This window comes from Amphiprion ocellaris, chromosome 8 (assembly GCF_022539595.1).
Source record: "Amphiprion ocellaris isolate individual 3 ecotype Okinawa chromosome 8, ASM2253959v1, whole genome shotgun sequence".
NCBI classification, from domain to species: domain Eukaryota; kingdom Metazoa; phylum Chordata; class Actinopteri; family Pomacentridae; genus Amphiprion; species Amphiprion ocellaris.
Window position 1 is genome coordinate 6,805,280 of NC_072773.1, and position 23,859 is coordinate 6,829,138.

At 37.3% G+C, this 23,859-nt stretch overlaps 1 protein-coding gene across 5 annotated transcripts in view; it reads right to left on the bottom strand.

Annotated features, from left to right (window-relative positions):
* bsna (bassoon presynaptic cytomatrix protein a) overlaps positions 1-23,859 on the bottom strand; it is a 223,826-nt gene that overhangs the window by 165,938 nt on the left and 34,029 nt on the right. For all 5 annotated transcript variants that reach the window (XM_055013044.1, XM_023270746.3, XM_023270749.3 and 2 more), the window contains exon 2: positions 5,991-6,672. In XM_055013044.1, coding sequence (XP_054869019.1) covers positions 5,991-6,672 — 682 coding nt within the window. The remainder of the gene's footprint in view (positions 1-5,990; positions 6,673-23,859) is intronic.

Here is a 23,859-nt window from a genome sequence, read left to right on the forward strand (position 1 = left end):
ATGTAAATAATGATGTTGTGCAATTTCATAGAAACTTTACCGTAAATATTGCATTTTTTCTTCTAGAAGAAGAAAATATTTATATCTATGCACTGTGTGCATTGTGTGCTACTCTCTTTTTTATTCAAACTGTTCTATTTGCTGCTGTTACACTGTAAATTTCCCTGCTGTGGGATCAATAAAGGTTTAATCTATCTATCTATCTAAATATTTTAAATGCTGATTTACTTCTTGTTGTGACCAGACATGATCTCTATCAATATATCTTATGTCATTGACTCAGAATCTACAATACTGGACTAGTTGATTAAATAATCTGGACCACTGGGACTAGGCTTAATACAGTTTACCTAACAAATGGGATCAGAAAATGAAAAATATGCCCATATTTTTGAAGTAATATCCAAAAATATGTTCAACTAATCTAGCAAGAATTTAGTTTTTGTGTTACAACTGGTCATATCTGCTTATTCGGTTATAGAAGTTGAATGAAAATAGCTTTTTTCTCTAATTTACACATGGTCTAGAAAATATCATGTTTGGGTAGAAGTCAATAAAGCAAAATAGTCAAAAGTAGAGTCAGAGATACTTTGCAGTGTTTGCATTGTGCAAGATCAGCCGCAGTGAAGAATTAGCATTTATTTAGTGCCTGCAAATGAGTGTTGTTTATCACATTATTGCAAACTCTGTGGAGTAAATACGTGACATGCTAGCATGTATTAATGTCACCTTAATGCTGCACAACCACATTAGAGTAACGAGGTTTGCAGGGTGGCGCTGTTCATTGGATTAGCAGCAGCGAGGAAGCATTGATCAGCAGGAGGGTGATGGAGAAGACACTGAAAGTTAATTGGAGCAGAGAGCTGATCTATAATTTATAGGAAAACAAGCGATATCAGGCAGGAGCAGCAAAGTCCTGCATGCACGGAGCATTAGTGTTTCTAACTGATTCACTTCAGTTTTACAGAAGTATTTAATTCTATTTTGAACATTTATCTACCTGCTTAAACAGGGGCAAGCAACCTAGTAAAGACAAGTGCAGTAAATCACAGTGTGGTGCAAAAAAGCGGCAAAAAATAAAGACTTAATATCTCACATTGCTCTATATTTATATGTAAAAATATATATTTATTAATATTTACTACTAATACTTTAATTGCGTCTTTGTTTCATTTCTTTGATGCATGACAGTTTTTAATGTCAAAATGTTATTAGTTTGCTTTTATTTTAAATAATTTGTTTCTTCTATGTGTTTTTAAAGAGAAAATGTGCTGCAAGTGGGCAAAGTAAAAGCGTTAATGTAATGCCAGAAATGCTAATGAAGTGACTTATTTCTGTTATTGAAAGGGATTTTTTTCCTTTTAGAGTTTTATCTAAAATACCTTGAGAAAGTGTCTGGTATTACAATAATGCTTTTACTTTGCCCACTTAAAGCACATTTTCACAAAACAGACTTTTGTTTTGGCCTGTGGCCATGCAAACCGATGTATTGATCACTTTTTTTTTTTGGCTTTTTTTGCTGCAAATATGTTGCTAAATTGACTTATTTCTATTATTAAATTTTTTTTTCAAGCTTTATCCAAAGTACCTTTGAAAAACTGTCTGGCATTAAAGTAAGGCTTTTACTTTGGCCCCTTAAAGCACATTTTCTAATTACATCTTTACAAAAACACATATTAAAAGCAAATATTTTCTCAAGGAACTTTGAATAAAATTAAAATTCTAAAAAAAAAAGATCCTTTTCAATAATGGAAATACATCAATTTATTAACATGTCTGGCATTACAATAATGCTTTTACTTTGCCCACTTAAAGAAATTTTTCTCATTACATCCTTTTAGAAAACACATTGAAGAAAAACATATTTATATTATAAACCAAGCTGATAACACAAAAACACTTTGTTTTGGCCTGTGATTGTGCAAAACGATGCATCAATCATTTTGTTTTTGCTTTTTTTTGCTGCAAATATGTGAATAAATTGACTTATTTCCATTATTGAAAGGGATATTTTTTAGAGTTTATCCAAAATGCCTTGAAAAAAAATGTCTGATATTACAGTAAAACTTTTACTTTGCACACTTAAAGCACATTTTCTTATTACATCCTTATTGAAAACACAAAGGAGAAAAATCTATATGATAAACCAAACTGATAACACAAAATACGCTTGGTTTTGGCCTATAGTGATGCAAATTGATGCATCAATCACATTTTTCCCACTATTTTTATACTTTTTTAGAAATAGTTTTATGCAAAGTACTTTGAGAAAATATTTACTTTTTATATGTGTTTTTAATAAGGATGTAATTAGAAAATGTGCTTTAGGTGGAAAATGTAAAAGCATTATTTTAACACCACACATCTTCTCGAGGTATTTTGGCTAAAACTCAAAAGAAAAGATCCCTTTTAATAACAGATATGTCAGTTTATGAACATATTTGGAGTTCACACAACTACAGGCCAAAACAAAACAAAAGGTTGTTTTGTTTTATTAGTTTGTTTTATGATGTAAATATATCATTCTTTTTTTCATTTTTAATGAGGATGTAAAGAGAAAAAGTGCTTTAAGTGGGCAAAGTAAAAGCATTATTGTAATGCCAGACATGTTAACAGAGTGACTTATTTCCATTATTGAAAGTTTTTTGTTTATTTTCCCCAAGTTTTATCCAAGTACCTTAATAAAATATTTGTTTGAATGTATGTTTTTATAAGTATGTAATTAGAAAAAGTGCTTTAAGTGGAAAAAGTAAAAGCATTATTGTAATGCCAGACATCTTCTCAAGGTATTTTGGATAAAACCCTGAAAAAGAGCCCTTTAAATAATGAAAATAAGTAGATTTAGTAAGGTATTTGCAGCATAAAAGCAAAAATAATGTGACTGATGCAACAGTTTGCATAAACACAGGCCAAAACAAAACAAATGTCTGCTTTGTGTTAGTAGTTTGTTTTATTCCATCCATCCATCCATCCATTATCTATACACCGCTTAATCCTCACTAGGGTTGCGGGGGGCTGGAGTCTATCCCAGCTGACTCAGGTGAAGGCAGGGGACACCCTAGACAGGTCACCAGTCTGTCACAGGGCTACATACAAGGACACACAATCACTCTCGCATTCACACCTATGGGCAATTTAGAATAATCAATTAACCTCAGCATATTTTTGGACTGTGGGAGGAAGCCGGAGAACCCGGAGAAAACCCACGCATGCACAGGGAGAACATGCAAACTCCATGCAGAAAGATCCCGGGAAAGCCGGGACGCGAACCAGGGATCTTCTAGCTGCAAGGCGAAAGTGCTAACCACTACGCCACTGTGCAGCCCTAGTTTGTTTTATTATGTAATATATTCTTCTTTCATGCGTTTTTAATTAGGATGTAAAGAGAAAAAATGCTTAAAGTAAACCCTAACAAGATCTGTTTTAATAACAGAAATAAGTCAATTTAATATATTTGCCACAAAAAAAGCAAAAAATAATGTTACTGATGCATCATTTTGCATGACACAATAATGATGATGATTATAATACTGCATTATTATTAATATGTAAAGTTTATATATAAGCATCCCATCCTCATGTGTCCATAGATGTGTATGACAGGAAGAGAAAAGTTTTCCACTGAGGTACTGATTGGGTTTTATGATGTTGTGTTTTCCATTCGGCCCTGCAGGAATTCCCCTGAGGGTCCCTTCAATTAATTAACATCACAATTTAATGCACAGGCTTCATGCATGAATTATGTTGAGCCACATGGGAGTGACTGTGTGTTGTGTTTTGCTCTACAAATTTTAGCTAAAAACTGCCACAATGGAAGCATTTACCCAGAGATGAGGCTCAGTTCTAGGGTTCAGCGGATGTCAGTGAGGGTCCACATGAGGACAGAAAGCATCTGTCTGTTTGTGCGCATGTGTGTGTGATTTTGTGTGTTTCAATCTATCACAAGTGCAGCGCAAATCCCTAAATCACAGGCTTATCACCTCGTCTCTCCCCCCGCTTCGTTAGCATTATCCGCTGTAGTTAACCTGCACTCTGGACTGCATGTTCCAGGGTGAACACATGAGCGCAGATCAAAGTTCAGCCTTAGAGATGATCCCACTTTAACCAGAAACAAACTGGCACATGGTAAATACAGCAGGAGAATTAAAAATCCACAGCCACCTGTGCAGAAGAAAGACTCGACTCAAAACTGACTGTTAACAGAAACTCACATCCTGCACCGACATCCTCCATGTTCTGTCTGTAGATTCTTTTAGCTCTGGAGATAAGAGATTTCCTATGTGAAACCTTCTGCTCAACCATCTCTGATTTATTAGATTTTTTAAAAAATCATAAACTGTCGATTTCTATAGTAGTATCTATGGGATTAAAGATTGATATACACTATGGTTCAAAAGTTTGGGGTCACTTAGAAATGCCCTTGTTTTTGAAAGAAAACCTTTTTTTTTTTTCAATGAAAATATTAAATTAATCAGAAAAACAGTCTAGACATTGTTAATGTGCTAAATAACTATTGTAGCTGGAAACAGCTGATTTTTAATGGAATATCTCCATAGGGGTACAGAGGAACATTTCCAGCAACCATCACTCCTGTGTTCTAATGCTACATTGTGTTAGCTAATGGTGTTGAAAGGCTAATTAATGATTAGAAAACCTTTGTGCAGTTATGTTAGCACATGAATAAAAGTGTGAGCTTTTAGGGAAAACCTGAAATTGTCTGGGTGACCCCAAACTTTTGAACAGTAATGTACATTATGAAGAATCAAACTCACCTGCCTGCCTCATACAGATGTGCTTTAAGCTAAGACAGCTGTGGATTCAGCTGGATTGCTATTTTGGGAGGCAGCATTTTTGTGTCGCTGATTCCAATATTTAGTTTTATTTACCATAAGTCAAATCTTTGTTAACATATGGATCATAGTAATTATCACTGATATGAAGTCCAACTGTAAAGGTAAATCAGTTATTTCTAATTACCATAATGTACAGTAGGAACTTCAAAAACACCATAAATAAGAAAATACAGTGTGTCAGTGTCTAACATTGACTGTTGTTAGCTGTTTACACCGCTAATTTGTCAGCGTGCAGCATCAGGGTGAATGATGTGCACATGGATGATGCTGGAGCCAAAGCAAATAAAGAATGAGACACAACAACACAACCAACGTTGTTTGTTTAATCCTGCAGAGTGTTTGCAGTTCTGTCTGCCAGTGAAAAGCTCCTGGATCTGACATCAGTGGGAGTCGACGGGGCGTCAGATATATCAGACTTCTGCTTTCTGTCTGACTAGGATGCTCAGATTTGATATTTGTCACCACCAGACTGATGGTTTGAACCCGCCGCTAAGATCAGTGTCATCCTCTCAATCAAAAAACGACTCTTAACCTCCTGATTCGTCCTTTCTGTCTTTAGCTCTGCAGCTATTCTCCCTTTATCTCTCTTTTAGAATGCAAATCAGTGACTGTAGTGTTTTAAGCCTCCCGTCTTCACATCACATCCGACTGTACTGTACACAAACTCGCTCATACACACTGTCGTCACTCGTGTGTCTTGCCTCGGCACATTAATGGACATTCTGGCAGCGAGGAATTACTGCCACTCGCCGAGTCCTTACACTCACTGTCCATCACAAACACACCCAAAGACCTTCAGTATTCGCTCACACTCTCCCTTGCTGACCTCATTTATCTCCCTCGCTTCAAACCATTTCTCACTTCTTCTATTGCTTTCACTGCACTGCTCCATTCACTCACTGCAGCTCGGACTCACTGAGGTCAAACGTGCATTAATGGCACAAAACAAAAAAAACGCACTAAAAAAGCACTTTTTCCTGTTGTTTCACATTAAAAATTGGAAATATTGACATTCGGCTGCTTGTGTTGAACTATAGTTGCACACGCATTACTATAAATAACCCTGGGCATATTTTTTAAGAGAGAAATCTTCCACACGTTTATACAAGCACACTTCCACACAGCTGCTCGGCCTACCTCAGTGAGGTGTGGGTTGGGGTTGAATCCACACTGGTTGCACACGGTGGCCTTACACTGGGTGCAGGTGTTGTAGTTGGGTACAGCCGGTGGGTTGGACAGCTCTGTGGTGGTGCACACTGGGCACAGTTTGCTGCTCGGCATCGGCGCGATCTGGGGCACCGAGTAGGGCGAGGTGGGCGTCACGCTTCGGTCAGGAGACACCGACGGAGATCGACCGGTTCTGGAGCCACCCGAGCCGCTGAAGTCGACCTGGAGGTTTCGGCGGGAGGCGTGCTGACCGGGGCTTTGGCCTCCGTGGACGCCCATGCCGGGCCCGGTCTGACCGTGACCAGTTGGACCGTGACTGGCTGGACCGTGACCCATCCCGTGGCCAGAACCCAGACCTTGGCTGGACTGCATGTGTCTGGGGGAGGTCGGGCTTTCGTGGGTGGCCAGGCGGTAAGGCTCGCCAGCTCTGGACCCGATTCCTCCACCGGTGCCCATTCCAGCTCCTATTCCTCCTCCTCCCATACCTCCCATTCCTCCTCCCATACTTCCCATTCCTCCTCCCATTCCCATTCCTCCCATCCCTCCTCCTCCCATTCCTCCCATTCCACCTCCCATTCCTCCCATTCCTCCTCCTCCAATGCCTCCTTGTTGCATGCCAGGTTTGGGACTCCCCATCGGACCCATAGGACCCCTGGAAAAAATGGAAAAAGCAAAAGAAAAGACAGTTTTTTGAATCAGATAACAACTTAACGATTTGGAATTCTTAAAAATCACACCAGATTTTACAACCCATCCATTTACTAAGCATCATTTTATCCTGTAAAGGTTCGCAGGGAGTAGCTGGAGCTGATTTTAGTGGACTTAAGGCAAAAGTCCACCAAGACATACTGCCAGTCCATCACAGAAAGACAGACAACCAGGCTCACTCAGGATTGCACATACGGCAAACCGTCAATTCAGAATCACAAATTAACCCAAATATGTCATGCAAAGACCCCAGCTGAGGTTTGTACCCAGGACCTTCTACCTGTCCACTTCACCACTGTGCCAACCAAAAGCTATAAATAAAGCATCGCAAAATGTACAATTTAAGGGCTGAAATGAACTAAAGCCAAAGCTAAAGGATTTGGATTTTGTTTCTTACCCTTTTTTAAAACCAAGGGAACTCTTCACACATCTATTTAATGAAGCATGTGTGTAGAGGGAAGAGCACATCCAACAGCTACAAAAATGAACTCCCGCACACTGCCTAACTTGCAAACATAAATTTATTGGTGCGACGTTTTGGAACTTCATCAGGCAAATAGTATATTAGTCTATTTGCATCATGAAGGTCTAGTACCAAAACATTGCACCAATAAATTTATGATTGCAAGTTAGGCAGTGTGCAGGAGTCTGTTTTTGTACCTTTTCAAAACCAAAAGTGTAAGACATGAAAAAAACAACATTAACAGGGTTCTTTCCACGTGTTTAAGTGAAATGCAAGTGAAGCAAGTAAGCACACTGCTGAATTTCTAGCCTTTTATTGTGCAAACAGACCAACATTGAACACTGCTGTGGCTTCATCAGAGTCCAAATAGACAAAGACATGAGGCGGACACAAATATTCAACCTAAATCAGGTGTACAAGCATCATCAGTGAAGTGGCTGAACAGGAATTTCAAATCTATCGGATGATAAACCCAAATGTGGGAGTTGCCTTAATCTGTGTCCAAGTGCCAGAGCCCAACACCTCGACAGAAACACAGCAATACAGAAGTCTGTTGAAAAGATACAAGGACAAGTCTGCAGACAAACCAGAAAAAACAACACAGACCTGTCAGTTTTTTATATATCAGAGGGGAAACATCGTGTAAGAAATAAAACAAATCTTTCCTAAATTTACAAAGATAAACGGACCACAAGTACAGCTGCAAACATCTGTCACATTAAGGAAACATGTTGAATTTAGTTCCTCCTTAATCATAAAGGGCTCCACTGTGTTTAAGGTAAAGATAAAATATGCTAAGTTTAGAAATTGTGAGAACTGTTCCAAATTTACTCTTTATGTTCAGAAATTTCAAACTTCTTTTAAAAACTTTTGAAGTTTTCATTCACACTTGCAGGTCTTTGATGTTATCTTCCATTTGACATGCAAATTTAGAGTCTATTTTTCTCATTTTAAAAACACTTCAGTGTATTTTGAAAATATGAAAAAAGAAAGAATAACTAACTTTATTTCACAGTGCAACTCACTGAACAATGTGAGCTTCATGGGCTAGCTAGGTCTACAAAACTCATGATCAGCATGTAGTAAATGACAAGCCTTCCTTTGTTCACTTTATCTCAGATAAGGAAAGGAAGTTTTCCAAGTTGCTCCATGTCTTCCACTATTACATCTACGTTTTAACACTACTGTTTTTATGCTGCTAAATTCTGATGATTTTATGCCTGTACACTTTATTTTGCAGTTTTGGAAAGCACATTTTGAAAAGTGCCCTATTATAATAGAGTAAAATAAAAAAGTATTAGCAGCAGAATATGTGTATTGAGAGAATGGAAATCGTGACAGACACAATAATGTTAATCCAAATGGGAAACTGTCGCACATGTATCGGTCTGTTTAGAAAAAAAAATTCTGTCAATATTTTAGCAACTCACCACAAAAGCAGACTGCCTATCCATTCAACAAGTCATCATATTATTATAAATACTTCCAACCTAAAAACTGCATTTAAAAAAAAATCAGCGTTCATTTCAATTTCTAGAACAACTGCATTGCTGACTACAGTTATAGTTGATTTTTTTTTTCTTCTGCTCTGGAAGAGAAAATGTAATAATAAGCCGGACTGGTTGATGCTGCCACCCAAGTATTTAATGAAAGAAATTACATTTTTTAAACACATTATTAAATAAACGAGCTCTACTGGAGAATTCCGCCTGGTAATCATCACTACATCTGAACAAATTCAATTATCTCCTCAGTGCAGCTAATAAAAAAACATTAAAAACCAGTGACAATAATTACGGATTCATTCACTGGTAGCTGCTGAAAGCTGTGGAAAGAGCTCTGAATATCCACCGGCATCAACAAATTAAAACGTAACAGGACGTACACACAACTTCACATTTCCACTGTGTCAAAGGCGTCGTGCGCACATTCACCTGAGGCAACACAACATGTTCACTTAGTGCAGGCAGGACACACAAACACACACCTGAGGGAAGCAAAATAGTGCAAAACTCTGCCTGAGGACACTTTTACATTATTACAAGAAGTTAATGTTAACAAAGTAATATCTCTGGAGTTACTTTTCCCTTTTCAATGTGACAAGCCCAAGCTTACTGTGTTGTAAGAAGTTTGTCTATTTTTTTTCAATTTTAGTACAGTTTTTTCAGAAGATAAATCAATGCTTATATTATATTTAAACGTTTTTGTTGTAAAAACAAGATACATCTCATTTAACAAACACTTCAGCACAGAAACAATACCTTTTGTTAAAAAATGCCAGTGTGTCTAATTTTAGAAATATATGTGTTGTCTAAGTGTTGAAGTTGAATTTTACAGTTTTTATTTTTACATTCCATAAAAAAGGAAATATTTGCAAAATTTGCAAATGCCAATTTTAATTTTTTATTCAAAATTTGGAATTTTAAGGTTATTTACAGTCACAATTTAAAACTTTAGCTTACATTTGACAGGTGCGTTTGGTCTATTTTTGCAATTTTAGGATTATTAGTATTTTTGTTTTCTTTTTTTAAAAGATAAAGATTTTTTTACTTAGAAAATTTAGCTCTCTACTACACACATTACTACACCAAATTAAGATACCACAGACAGAAGGCAGGAAGTAACAAAAGAAACTTTAAAGTTTGGTCGTAACACAGATGGCAGGGAAGCAAACAAAAGAGCAGCCGGAGATCCAGGAAAATACTAGCTTAAAGTCCAAGAGATGTATCTATGTATAAAGAAACTAATGCAGAGAAAGCCAAAAAAAACCTCAAAAAGGCACAAATACAAGCCGAGAGGAGGGCAGGAATGCAAACAAGGTACAAAAAACTAAACACAGAAGCCACAATCAGGTGGACTTTGGCATGTCAACATCAGATAGACAAACAGGACAAACTGGTAAAAGACTAATACTATATACTAGACAAATGGACAAAGGGAGGAAGTAAAACAGTGAAAAAGGAACTAACACAGGGAAAAACAAACAAGAAGACAGAAACGGAGGAACACAAGGAATGAATCAAACAAAAGAAAACTAGGAACTAAATTTCAGAAACCGTGGTCTTCCTTCTATTGTTGGAAAGTTTGGATATGCTGTTTAATGGTCCTGCTTTTGCACTATTATAAAACAAGATACTTATTTCTCATGTCACATCTTTGCATTCTGAGCATTTTGCATGAGGATCGGGTTAAAGCCAGGAGAAGGGAGTCATTCCAAAAGATCCAAGGGAGTAAAATGCAAAAAAAGGTGAAGCAATAACACAGTGACTACATTATTTTATGATACCAACTCGACTTTTGACAGGTTATGCATTTTTGTCTATGTTTCGTTATTTTTTTACCAACTGTATTTTCTGTGAAGTACTTTGCAGCTTTGTTAAAAAAGCTGCTAAATAAAGATTATTATGATTATGCACACTATATATTCCATTCTATTTCCTGCGCTGGCAGTGATTGACGGAGTCTCGACTGCTGTATTACCAGTTTTAAATGGTTAGTGCACACAGAAATTGGAAATGTTGATTTACTGAGCTCCGGTGTCAGAGTGGAGACTGAAAAATGTTCCAGTCTGCTTCTCCTTTCACTGAAAACTTTTCTTCTAGCGGACAGTCTGTCTGTCTGCGAGAAAAACCTCCTCTGATTGTTTTCTCCTTTTCCAGTTTCATTCATTTTCCATCTATTCTCCCTTTGTTATCTCTCAATGAACTTTTTCCCTCTCTTACTTCTCTTCTCAGTGTCGATTATTTTTTCAGTTTGCACTAACCATGGCCTTGCAGGGTTTTTTTTTTTCTTTTTTTTCGGTTGAATCTCTTCAGTTTCTCTCTTGACATTTCCATTTTGGTTCTTGAAAGAGAACTGAACCTTCACTGACCCTATTTGTCTTTTTTATACCAAGTCTACCAGCCAAAGAAGCAAATCCTGAAGTCAAGATGAACAAAAGAAAAAGCCCTCTGCCACATTACTGTTCACACATTACAACTTGTGCATGTTGTAAAAATTCAAGGTTTTTAATATTTTTTTCAATATCTTTCGAATTTCATTGAAAAAGTTCAACTGTGGGGATCATTCAAAGTGAGTTTGACTCTGTAGAGCAACTGTGACGTCTTGCAAACAAACAGAAAGTACAGGTTCTGCTGACTGTAAAGACACACAGAGTCAAACTAATGAAAAACAAACAGCCACCGTGCACACAACCTAAAACACACACAGCTTTACAGGAGATGCAAAGCTGTGCAGTGTGTTTTACGATGTGTATGTTGGAACAGAAACCTAAAACCTTCAGATTCACTCTGAAGAAGACGCAATTAGAAACTTAAGCTAACAGAGAACCTGGCGATGTTAAAATAGATAGATGAGCTGCAGAACATTCATGTTTCCTTTTTAGTATAGTACTATAGTACTTCATAGTCACCACATTTACTGTGTATTGTCTAAATTGTCTCTAAATGTAAAATGTCAAAATTCTCAGAGTGTAAATGTTATCACTATATGAGGCATCAGAAATTTCATAATTGTACAAGACAAGTAATATCAATAACTTGTACAAAACTTTCTGCCAATAATCTCATTTTGCAAAGTGCAGCATTTTAGTGATATAAGCAACACAACAGCTGTTGCTTATGCAGGAAAATGAGAATAAATAAGCATTTTAAATCCCAAATGCTTGTCTTAATTAAATGAACGTTTACAAATTTTACAATAGTTAGGCATTATTTGTAAATGAATAGTCCAGCAGTTATTTTAAGTATCATGGCAGTAATGCTAAATTGTAACAGTTAAATAATCTTTTTTCAGTTCCTCCCATGAGGCTCTGCAAAATTGTAATTTTTCATCAGTGTAAATCAAGCAAAAGTGTTTTGGAACCAAAATTAGTGTTTATTTATTTGTCTTTCAAAAATAAAACTTTTATTGAAGGTCCTGTTTAAGGTGTTAAATCATAATAATTTAGGCCAAATGTGTGAAATGAAACTGCTTGATTGCAGAACTTTATTGACTGTAATACTTAATCAGGAAAAATCTGTAAAAGACAGCACGGTTTCTCAACAAAACATATAACAGAAAATGTCTGTAAATGTATTGTTTCTGCACTTTATTTGAATGAGAACATTTTATTTTAATGATTTTTCTTTGGCAGCTGTTGTTCCCAGTCATTTAACCATTTTTAAATTATTTTTTACAGTGTAGTGAAAGAAAGAAGGAGGGGATGATCTCAGAAACAATTTCAGGTTTCCATTTCAATTCATATTTTTTCTTACAGCAAAAAATTCTTCATCTTTGCGGTCATCTATTCCTGTCACCACAGCTGCAAAGCTGCCACAGATTTTACCAGTTTAAGATGTGGAACTGGTTTCCAGTTGTCTCAACACTATAATTTTAGCTCTGATTTACCATTAGCATCTTGTGTGCAAGAGTTTTTGGATGCTGATTGGATGCTTCTTGTTGAAAAGCACATTGAGAGAGATAGACAACTTTATGTAAACAAGTCCAAACTCGTATCAAAGAACCTGAATTTTGTGATGCAGTGGTTCTTAATTTAACTGATTAGACAGTTTTGGAACCAAGCAAACAGCAAAGTATCTGCCATCTACTCTAGAAAGTTCCTATCTTTCGGTAATCTTTTGTGATTTATTCATTTTTTGTTTCTACTATCAGGTCAGTGCTAATTAAGTTATCCATTATACTGTCTGTGGGTAATTTGTTGCTGATATAACACCTGTAAACACCTGTTCATTTACTGCTGAGGCAGCTGTTACAGAGGTTTTTTATTTCTTTTTATCAGCATGGATGGATACTTTATGCTGTGTACAACCATTTAAATTATATAAATAATGCAAAGACAATAAGGAGTTAAGAACAAAAACAACATCGTTTCATTTTCCTGAAGACACCATCACTAATTGTTGTGAGTAACTCGGTAGACGTAAAGGTGACAACCCAAATAGTAGGAACAGTCCTTTTCTCTGCCTGTTTACACACTCCGGCTCCGCGTTGCACGGGGAACATTTATCACTGTCGCACCCAGCATTTAACGACCCAATACACATGCTCGCTCAGTCAAAGTGATTTCACCCACTCCCATTAGAACCCTCAATTTAGCCTGTAATTGTGGCAGAGAGGGACAAAGCTTGTCTGCCAATCACACGCAAGCGACACTGACAGGAAGCGATGAGAACAGAAGAAGAACAGAGTGAAGATGTCACAGTAAGACGCTGTTAATCTCAGCGGGGATTTTTTCATAAACTGAAGCTTTAATATATATTTAATATTTTAAAAAGCCATCACTATGGTGTCCAGCTCTGCAGGTTTCAGTCTGTCAGGTTTCTCAGCAGGCAGGAAACGTTCCCACAACATTGGATAACACTACCTGCAAGTTACTATATTTTTTTTAAAGAAAATGTTTTCATGAAATGTTCAAAGAAAGTTTTAAGACTACTTTTATTTCTAGTAATGTTCCTATAAAGTTCATCTAATATTTTAATGTCAACATTTAGAGGATGTTGTCAGGAAAACAGATAATGTTCTATAATACCAAATCAAACCAACATTTAAATTATGTTTTCCAGATGTTATCAAGGACTCCATTGATTTTTTATGATGTGTTCTTGTGATGTGACATATAAACAAAGGTGGAACATTCTGGCTGCAACATTCTGAGGACTTTTTAGGGGTGTTGTAGATTGTAGAGTATTCTTCTGTAAAACATTCTCACAACATTCCATAATAACGAAGGAAGAATGTTTTTCAAAAAAAGTTTTCCGGATGTTATCGGGGTCTCGGATGACAGAATTTTTTTGTACAGATTATTTTGTAATGCTCCTGTAATGTCATACAATAAAGGTGGAACATTTTGTCTTTTCATTGAGGGAACACATTATAAAAGGTTCTTCAATAGAATATTTACACAATGATAACAAAGGAAGAATGTTCTCAATGCAACATTCAAAAACATTCCTGTAACAATGTTTTGACGGTGTTTTGGGGATTCTCACAATATTCCATAGTAAGGACCCAGAAGATATTTATGAAACGTTCCTGGCTCCTGATATATTAACAAAGGTTTTTGAGGATCTTTTGGGGATGTTGTTAAGGCAGCACATTACAGAACATTCTAACAATGTTCCATAATAACAAAGGAACAAAATTCTCAAACCAATATTGAAAGAATGTTTTCCAGATATTATCAAGGTGTCAAATGACAGAATGTTGTATGTAAAAGAATTAATGTAACACAATAACGAAAGATGAAACATTTTTCCTTTTTGTTGAGGGAACACAGAAAAATCCTCCATAGAAAGTTTCCACAATGATAAAGGATCAATGCAATATTTCCAAAAACATTTTCAAGATGCTATCAAAAACCTCAAATGACAGAAGGTTCCTGTACTGAGATATATGAGCAAAGTTTGAACATTCTGGCTAGAAAAGTTCTAAGGGACTTTTGGGGATGTTGTTGATAGAACCCATTATAGAATCTATAAAACATTCCAACAATACTGACCATTATTATAACAAAGGAAGAATGTTCTCAATGCAACGTTTAGTCTTGACAGCACAACGGTCTAGCAAAATTTTTTAGAATATCTTTTAGTGATCCTGCCTTTAAAAAAAACATTCTGGGAACTAAAAGAAAACTTCCCGATGAAAACATGAGTGAAATTTTGCAGAATTTTCTCAGAACATTTGTGGAACATTGTAACATTGCATTGTTAGGCTCAGCTTTAATTAGTCTAAACTAAACTTTGCCACGTTTTATTTGGCATTGCGAAGAGGATTTTGATTAGATTTTAACTTTTTTTAACCAAGATTTATTAAATATTTTGGGGGGCTGCAGCAGGTAGATTTGAGTTCAAAATGAAACATCAGGATCAACATGTACATCTGATCAAGACAGGCTCATTTTTCTTCATGTACAATAAAGACAATGGGTCTGTTTTACCTTATTTGACAGAAATGTATGTATTTTTCAGATATTTATGACCATTTCATTGAAGAAAATTTCTACTTGAGTAAACAACACTAGCTATATGAATAGTTTCAGCTCCTATCATTTTAAAGTCAGCCAATCTTGTAGTTTTCGTGATTTTCCTTATGCACAAGCTAAAACCTCAAATACTCCTCTATGCAGACGACACCAGTCTCTGCTTTTAGTGCTAATACGTGTATTTTGGGGTAGCTTTGCCATATTCTTCCAAAAAATGTGACCTTTTCAGCTTCAACTTATCATTAAAGTGATGACATTTTGACACAGTGCTTCTATATTGTGTATTAAATACTATGGAGAGCAGTGAATCAGTTCTGAACACACGGCTGATGAGGTCAGTTCTTAAGGAGGAGAATGGGTTACACTGCAGTCTCGCTGCCTGACTGCAGTTTTTCATTTGCAATCCCAGAAAACCCCCCAGAGGAGGTGCTTTCACTTTTTATTGATCCAAGCTCTTAGTATCCTTCTCTTCCAGTTGATATGCAGAGATAACAGCGGTTTGGGTAGGATTCACCTCAACTTATTCCCCTTGGATGGCTACAATCCTTATCCCAGCTCCAGACCTGCAGCAAAACAAGCCTATTTAGGTTACTGGTGGACCCAAACTAAACATCTATTTCCTCCTCCTTCTCCTCCTTCGTTCCTCATCTGCCTCCATTTCTTCCCACTCAGGGCTGTTGACAGAATTGCTTTTGTACGGCCCATTTATTTCCATCTGCCTCCTCTTCTCTCTCCACATCACCTCACATTATTTTTCTGTCTTCTTGCTGTTCTCTGTTCCTTCTTTTCCTCTATCCTTCTATCTTTCTGCAGTTTCTCTCAGTTCCTGTAAACTGTGCATATTTAAATTTGTTTTGTATTTCATGCATTCCTGCACATGACATCTGGAATCTTGAAGGGACAACATACTAGATACCATACTAAAAACAGAGTTAACTCAGCTTTAAAACAGGTATGGCAGCAGTTTGATTAGCATGTTGGTAGGCTAGTCTTCGTCAAATGACCTAAAATCCATGTTTTTCCATTTTATTTCATATTTCCTCATGCTCTTCCCCATACCGTTGTAACACTGCATGTTTTCCCTTCCTGCTAACCTTCAGTAACCTTGCCAATCGCCTCTGAGCAGCAGCCAGTCTCCAGCTCAACTCATCCTCTGTAGAACTACATCAGGAGGTCACTTCCTCGAATCACATCTCTGCACACTCACATTGCTCTTACCTCCGTCCTGAGCTCTTCACAGGAATTTTCAAAGCTTTTTGTGCTTTCTTTTGTTGATTATTTGCCATGTGACGTTGCTATCATTGGATATTTTACTGCTACAGACAGTAATTATCGCATACATCTAAATTAAAACTTGAAACCAGCCCAGCGTCAGGCCTGTTTACTGGTTTCACCTGGACCACAGTGCTGACAGACTTGGCAGCTGATGCTCTTCTTTGCTCCTGTAACAGATGATTCAACACAGCACAACCTGCTAATAGCTGTTACTATGGGCACCGGGTCTACTGGGTATATGCAAACACACTCAGCTCATGCAGAAGTGGAGGACAAGAGCTGAACGAATGCACATAAATTTAAGTCCAAGCATGCACATACAGTGGTTTGAATGTAATTTGCATGAAAAATAAAGCCTTATTGAATCCCATGTGGGGCCTCACAGCAGCAAAGTGTAATATCAAAACAATTTATGTAAGTGGACAACAGGAACTTGATAAAAAATAATATCCACCCATGCCCACTCAAACACATTCTTACAAGCGCCTGTCACTGTTTGAAGGAGTGAGTGGGCAGCACAGAGGGCTATTTTCTGTGTGATAAGATGGAGTAAATGTGTGCTGCATTAAACCATGCTACATGTTTTTAGCTGCAGCTGCAGGGCTTTTTCATTCAAATCAAAGACTGCCCCGGGTGATTTTACTGATTTAGGGGAAATAATCAATGAAATCTGGCTCCTGTCGGTGTAAAAACCTGCTTCGTCTCAGCTCCCTGTGGCAGATTTTGACACTTTATCCATGAAGTGGGAGGTGATGAATCCCACTACCTCCTCTGTTCCAGCAGAATCTCTTGCTTCGATCCAATGCCAAATAACAGCACAAAAACTACACACTTATTTAACAAATTAACTTTAAAAGTAATGATTCAAACCATACCTCACAAACTTAATGTGACCTCATGTACATAACTCCTAATTGAAAAGTAGTAACACCTGAAATAGCAAAACAATATCAATAATCTTACAATGATCGTAAATTTACTGAAGCTAATACTGTGCTTTTTACAGCTGTGTCTCTGCCATACATTCATGCTAAAAAGTAAAAAAAGACTCTTGTTTTGTATATGATGGGGTGGTGAAAATACTTTGTTGTGGCACGAATTTGCAATAAAAAATACAGAAGAGCAAGAAAAATCATCTTTTTTGTGTATGAGGCAAATGTTCTGTTCCTATCCAATGAAAAAAACATGCACAATGCCAAGATAAATCCACAATTACTGATTTAATTTTTAAAATGTCAAATCCTGCAAAAAATAGTAGAACCTTATGGACTTTTAAAGCCCACCTGTGGGTTCCAAAAGTTATTATATTGGGGTTTTTTTTAAATGCCAATATTTAACATATAGAACATTTTACACAGCGAGAACCTGTAAAAACTGAAAGAATCATCAGAATCCTTAGACTATTTATCTGTGATGTGTCATTTTGTCGGAAAACTTAAAATCTAAGCAGAGTGTTGTAATAGTTCATCAAAATCAATAAATTCTACATGTCTCAATTCAAATTTTGTTACAAATAAAGCATTTGTGCTAACCAGATACTGCAAAAAAAAAATAAAAAAATTCTGCACTCTTTAGTGCAACGGGAAAGTTAATAGTGACTCAGCTGAATGAAACAATGACATGACAAGAAATATGTTTGTTTGTTTTTTTATCCGAAACTGGGCAGAACTGCAGGCAGTGTTTGCACGGAGCAGATAGGTGACAAGTATGGAAGCAATTTAAAAATAAAAGTATTGAAATACCTGTCGGTTGTAGAGTCACCTGCACATGTTGATTCCATTTTTAAATTTTTGTAAAATAAAAAAAAAATCAAAGAATTCAATTTTTATTTTTTCATGCTTTTATATTGAACTGCATTAAAACTACATTATTCTGCACAAAATGCATTTCAAACTTTATTCTCCTTCTATTCAGGTTTTTCTGTTTCTGTAGATTGCAGGACTTGATGCTGCAGTGAAAAATTAACCCACAGTGGGAAGCACACAAAAGATGCCAGAGTTCAGAGCGGAAAACGTACTTTGTCATAATATAGAAGCGCTTGGTTAAAGACAAAGCCTTGTTATGTAATCAGGGAGTGGCAACATTTCACAGCAGCTGGGCTATTCTCTGCAATGCTCACACCAATACACACCAGAAAACACATACACACACATCTTAAACTCCCATGTGCATTGTTCACATTTATGCACACATGATCAGTGTCAACACACACACACACACACACACACACACACACACACACACCGTAGTGGCAGGCAGCACGTGTCCTGCTGGCAGTTAGTGGAAGGCCATGCACAGTAAGAGGCTTTGCTGCAAATGACTTTGTAATGATCCCACATGGTGCCGAGTAAAGGCCGTAAACACTGACCTGGATTTAAACACAGCAACATCCTGCAAGCCTTTCAAGTGGAACTGACCAAACCATATTGGCGAGAATCAATATTCCATAAATGTGGTGTTTTCCAGTCATAGAGTAGTGTAGCAGTTAATTACTCAGACATCACACTGTAAAATGTCATGAAGGAGTTCAGTCAAATCAACTCATCTTTTCTAGTTTATTTAATGTAAATAAAGGAGTTTTTTTCTCATTTCTTGTTAACTGAACGTATTTTCAGATCACTTTAGCACTTTTAAACTTTTTTTATAATTTAACACAAAAAAGAATTGAAAGAATAAACAACTGAGAGTTCATTCAACTCATTAAACTGAGTTTATAAGAATCAAAATGAGCACATAAGCAGAGTTCAAGGGAACACAGTTAGAAAGTTAAAACTCCACTTCATTTTTGGTTTTTAGAAAACCAACCCTGTTTGTTAATTTGAATTCTGGTTGTTTCTTTTTAAAAATTATCAAAATGGCTCCATCTGTAACCAAGTTTACTCCTGAATTCAGTCCTGATGTCTGTGAATTTTTTTTTCAAAAATTGCTTCAAAGGCTGAAAATTTGCAAACCTATGAAAAAAACTTTCAAATTGAGAAAATGTGAAAGGAAGGCAACTCTGTAACCATTATCTTCATAACTAGTTGATTCAATTTACTATCTGAAGTTCAATCAACTTGTCTTTTCAAGGTTAGTTAATTAAACTCAGCTAGTTTTACACTTTCACAACTTCATTTTTTAAGTGAATGAACTTGAAATGATTTGTAGTGCAGCTCTACAGTAGATCAAGCACCTTTCAGAAAGTCCAAAACCTCCAAAAGGCAAATACTGCCACCGATTCTTTACTTAAAATATAAAAGACAGCAATATAATGGAAGCAGGGTTGCATAAAGCCATGAAAATCTCTTCTGCAGCACCACAGGTACAATAAAATTTCTCATTCAAATTACATCCAGTGTGGTGCAGTCGAGGCACCTCACACCAGGTGCCTGATGGTTGCAGTTTGATTTATAGCCAGAAAGGCTGGAGAGCAGGACTTGAAGGGCTAATGTATTCTACAACACCCAGGTGCCTTTCCGTGCATGTGTACATATGCACACATGCATTTTGCTCAATTTTGCAGCAGCGACACTCTATCAACCAGCAAGCATGTATTTCTCCACCTATTTATACCTTTAACCCATTTGTTTGAAACCTTACCGCAGATGCTATAAATAACAGTGATTGAAAACATGATAATTTATCATGCGCCACAGAGACAGGGTTTGCTGTATTGCTTTATTGTACATGTGAAGTGTGTTCGCTGTTTTGTGCATGTATGTTCCTGCCTGAGCTAAATGTGTCCGTGTCCGATGCATTCATCCGTGTGAACAGCGTGATGAAATGACGGCATGCACCTGTCTACGTTTACCTCTCTGTGTGAGAACGGCGTTTTCAGCAGTCAGAGATGCCATCGGCTCCGCGCCGCATAATAGAGTGTTCATTATGAACTATACAAACACACACACTGACACAGCTGCCTGCACTTACACCTGAGGCTAGCAATCACTTACATCAGGCCCATATATGAACGTATAGGCCACATCTTTCTCTTTCTGCCTCACAGAAACTCGTCTCCTATATCCGTTAGAAAGAAAAAGCCAGAACATGAATTGGAAAATCATGTCTGTGTGGCCGAATTGAAGGCTGATGGATTTGCTGGATTACTGTCTCTCTGGCATGCCGACTGGCCGGGTGCATGAATCAGTAAGCTGCTGTTTGCCAGGTTCAGTAAGTACTCCTTAACCAGTCTGATGCTGGCTGTCTGCTGTCTGGATGCCCAGAGTATTGAGTGGATGATTGACCAGCAGCATGGCTGGTGGTGAGTGATTATCTTGCTAGCGTATTGATTCACAAAGTGGTCAAATAGCTTAGTTAGGATTACCACACTAGATGACAGTTAAACTGGCTGACTCGTTTGTTGGTATTTTAACCGACAGAATGTCCAGCAGGTGTTATAGATGATTGCCGCAGCTGGATCAGGCAGTGATTAACACCCCTGACTTAAGTATGGGAGAACGGTGGTTCAAATCCAGGTCAGGGTGCAGTTGCCCAGTGAGGACCCTAATGGTACATGTCCACAGGATGTTTTGCCTGTTCCTCACATGTAAACGCTCCGCATTTGAAAATTGCCTGCTTGGTGGGCGGGTCACTTTGCGGGTCACTAGGTTGGCCCATTGATAGCACTTGAGCTTCAGTCTGGTAGATGCATCGGACCAACATGGCGGCTCAGCCGCAAACTTTCTCTTTTATTACGAAAACAGTTCAACAAAAAAAAAATTGAAAGCATTTAAGGTGATAAATTACCTGTGCAGTTGCTGAATCTGTCCTCATTTTATTTCAACAACAGCAACTTTAGACATTTGAGAAAAATTTTGCGATGCGTCAGACCTTCGTTCAAGTAGAAGTCAAGTCTACTTTATGTAAAGGAGCTGTGGGTAGCTCCGGAGAGACGCACCAGATCACAGCTTGAAACGTGTCACAACGGAACCAGTATGCAAAGTAGTGCGTTTCACATAGAGTATGAATGGGATGCGAGAAATTGACGGATCCTGTGTCCCCAGGATCTGGTTCCGTTGCGCCACAATTTAGATCCACATTTCAGTTTGTTTCCCTGGATTTCATTTGCATAAAGCAGATCTGACTTCTACTTTATGCAAATTCGGTGCGATGAACAGAGGTCTGGTGCCTAAACTTTTGTCAAACGTTTAAGCCAGCTGTTGTTAAACTAAAATGAGGACAGATTCAGCAGCTTATTTCTCTCCTCAAATGCTTTCAGATATACTTTTTGCTGAACTGTTTTCGTAACAAAAGAGAAAGTTTGTGGCCAAGCCGCCATGTTATTCCGACACATCTGCCAGACTGAAGTTCAAGCGCTATCATGTTGCCACATAGTAGCCTGCTAGTGAAAGAAGACAAACTATCCTACATTTGCCATCTTTTGGTTAACTTTCCATTTTTGCTGTGTTTTGTATTTGTTATTGACTTCAAGGTGTACAGTAAAAGCTGTTAGGATGAGTGGATGTTTACTTCTGCCGTTCTTCAAACCACCATATAAAGATAGAATTGCAGCTGTACAAGTCAATGAGAATTTTACTCATTTCCAGTGGTCTGCATTCTAACACACCAACAGTCACTATCTATTCGGAGAAAGAGCAGCTTCACAGTCTCGTAGTCCTTGTAATTATTTAGTTTCTAGAGCCAATTCTGCTAACCTAAAAAGTTTCACACACAACCAAACCACAACAAATGATCTGCTGTTGGCTGCAAGAGTGAACACAAAAGTCTTCATGCACTCCCAGCATCTAAGGAACTGAACACCTCTCAAATATTGCTCAGAGAGAAAGTAAGTCCTGGTCTGCTGTTTTGCTCTACACTATCAATCACAGAGTGAGTCTTCTTCCTGAAGGGGGTAGCTCAGTTGCATTTAAAGCAACAGACACTGAAACAGCCTGTTTAGAACAGGGCTAAAACCAGTTACAGTTATACAGTCATGGAGAAATTAACCATATTTGTAGCAGTTTGAGGTAAAAAATTGAAAGACACATTGTGGGGACATGTGAGACTTTCATTAATATGCTAAAAATAGTGTGTGTGTGGGGGTTAAATAGGGACAAATGGGACGAGTGGTATTAATTTGACATATCTGAAGCAAACTATAAAATATTGACAGTTTGCAAAATTCACCTTTCCCCTTGCTTCATGTCTGCATCTTTACAATCAACTATCAAAAGTCAATTTGTCACAAAATGTGTGCATTACAGTTAGAGGACATAGTCTTCAGTTTTGGAAGATACATAACAGTACTCTCTAGAAATTCTACTAAATATTACATGACAAGCTCCCTACGACCATGCAGAACTTCCAACACAAAAATAATTGCTGTGAGGGAAACGTTAATCTGGATAACAATTACATTTCCTTTCAAAACATAATTAGGACAAAAACATGAATGTCATTTCTAGAGGAAAGGGGAAATGTGTTGCTTCACATTATTGTGGGTTGTGCAAGTCACATTTCTAAACAGACAATATATTAAGAAGAGGTGTGGTTTTTTTTTTCATTTAAGGTTGATTCATGAAGTGTTTGTGCTGTGTTTTATTGAAAACATGACCAAAATGTGAATACACATGGGGAACAGGAAGGTAAAATAAACCAAAAGAAGAATGTACGGAGATCCAAGTAAATCCACAAATGATAATCCAAAAGAAACAAAGTCCATCCAAACTGGCACTGAAGATTGAAGAGCACAAATACTGGGAACAACACAGAAACACAAGGTGTATGGGCAAGAAAACAGGGAGCTGACGCAAGTAAACAAACAACCTGGCAACTAACGTGAAGACACAGGATATTCTATACACAGCGAACTAATGAGGGCACAGGTTAAAGCAATGAGGGTGGAGCAGACAATCAAAAAAGGAGGGAAAATGGGCAAAAGGAAGAACCACCAGAAACTAAACTGAACTTTACTTAAGTATGCTGCAAATAAATAACCAATACAAATGTAGCTCAAATTTGGCATAATCCTGCCCCTGAATGGTCGCTGCTTGATAAAGGTTCAGCTATTGACTGCAAGAGTGAACACAAGAGTCTTTGTGTACTCCCAAATCCAAGAAACTGAAGATCTAGTGGACTAGTTTTATTATTGACGGCAATGTCACTAACATCAATAGGAAAATCTTTCCTGTTAACATGTTGTATGGCTAATGCAGCTAATATTAGCTTTGGTTGTACGTCTACAGGTCAGAGCTCTGTGGAAACTGTAAAGCTGAGGTTTAATCAGAGATTGTAGAAATCTAAACACTAATTTAAAACCAATAAAGCCAAGGAAACCTAAACAGAGTCAGTGTTAACATATGTTTGCTTCTGTCCTGCTCCCTGTGCTCAATTATAAAGCACCTTAATACAGCAGAATTCAAAATAAAGCTGGTTTCAATTACATGTCTCCCTGTTCCTGGTCTCTGACATGACTAATTCGTTAATATTCCCAT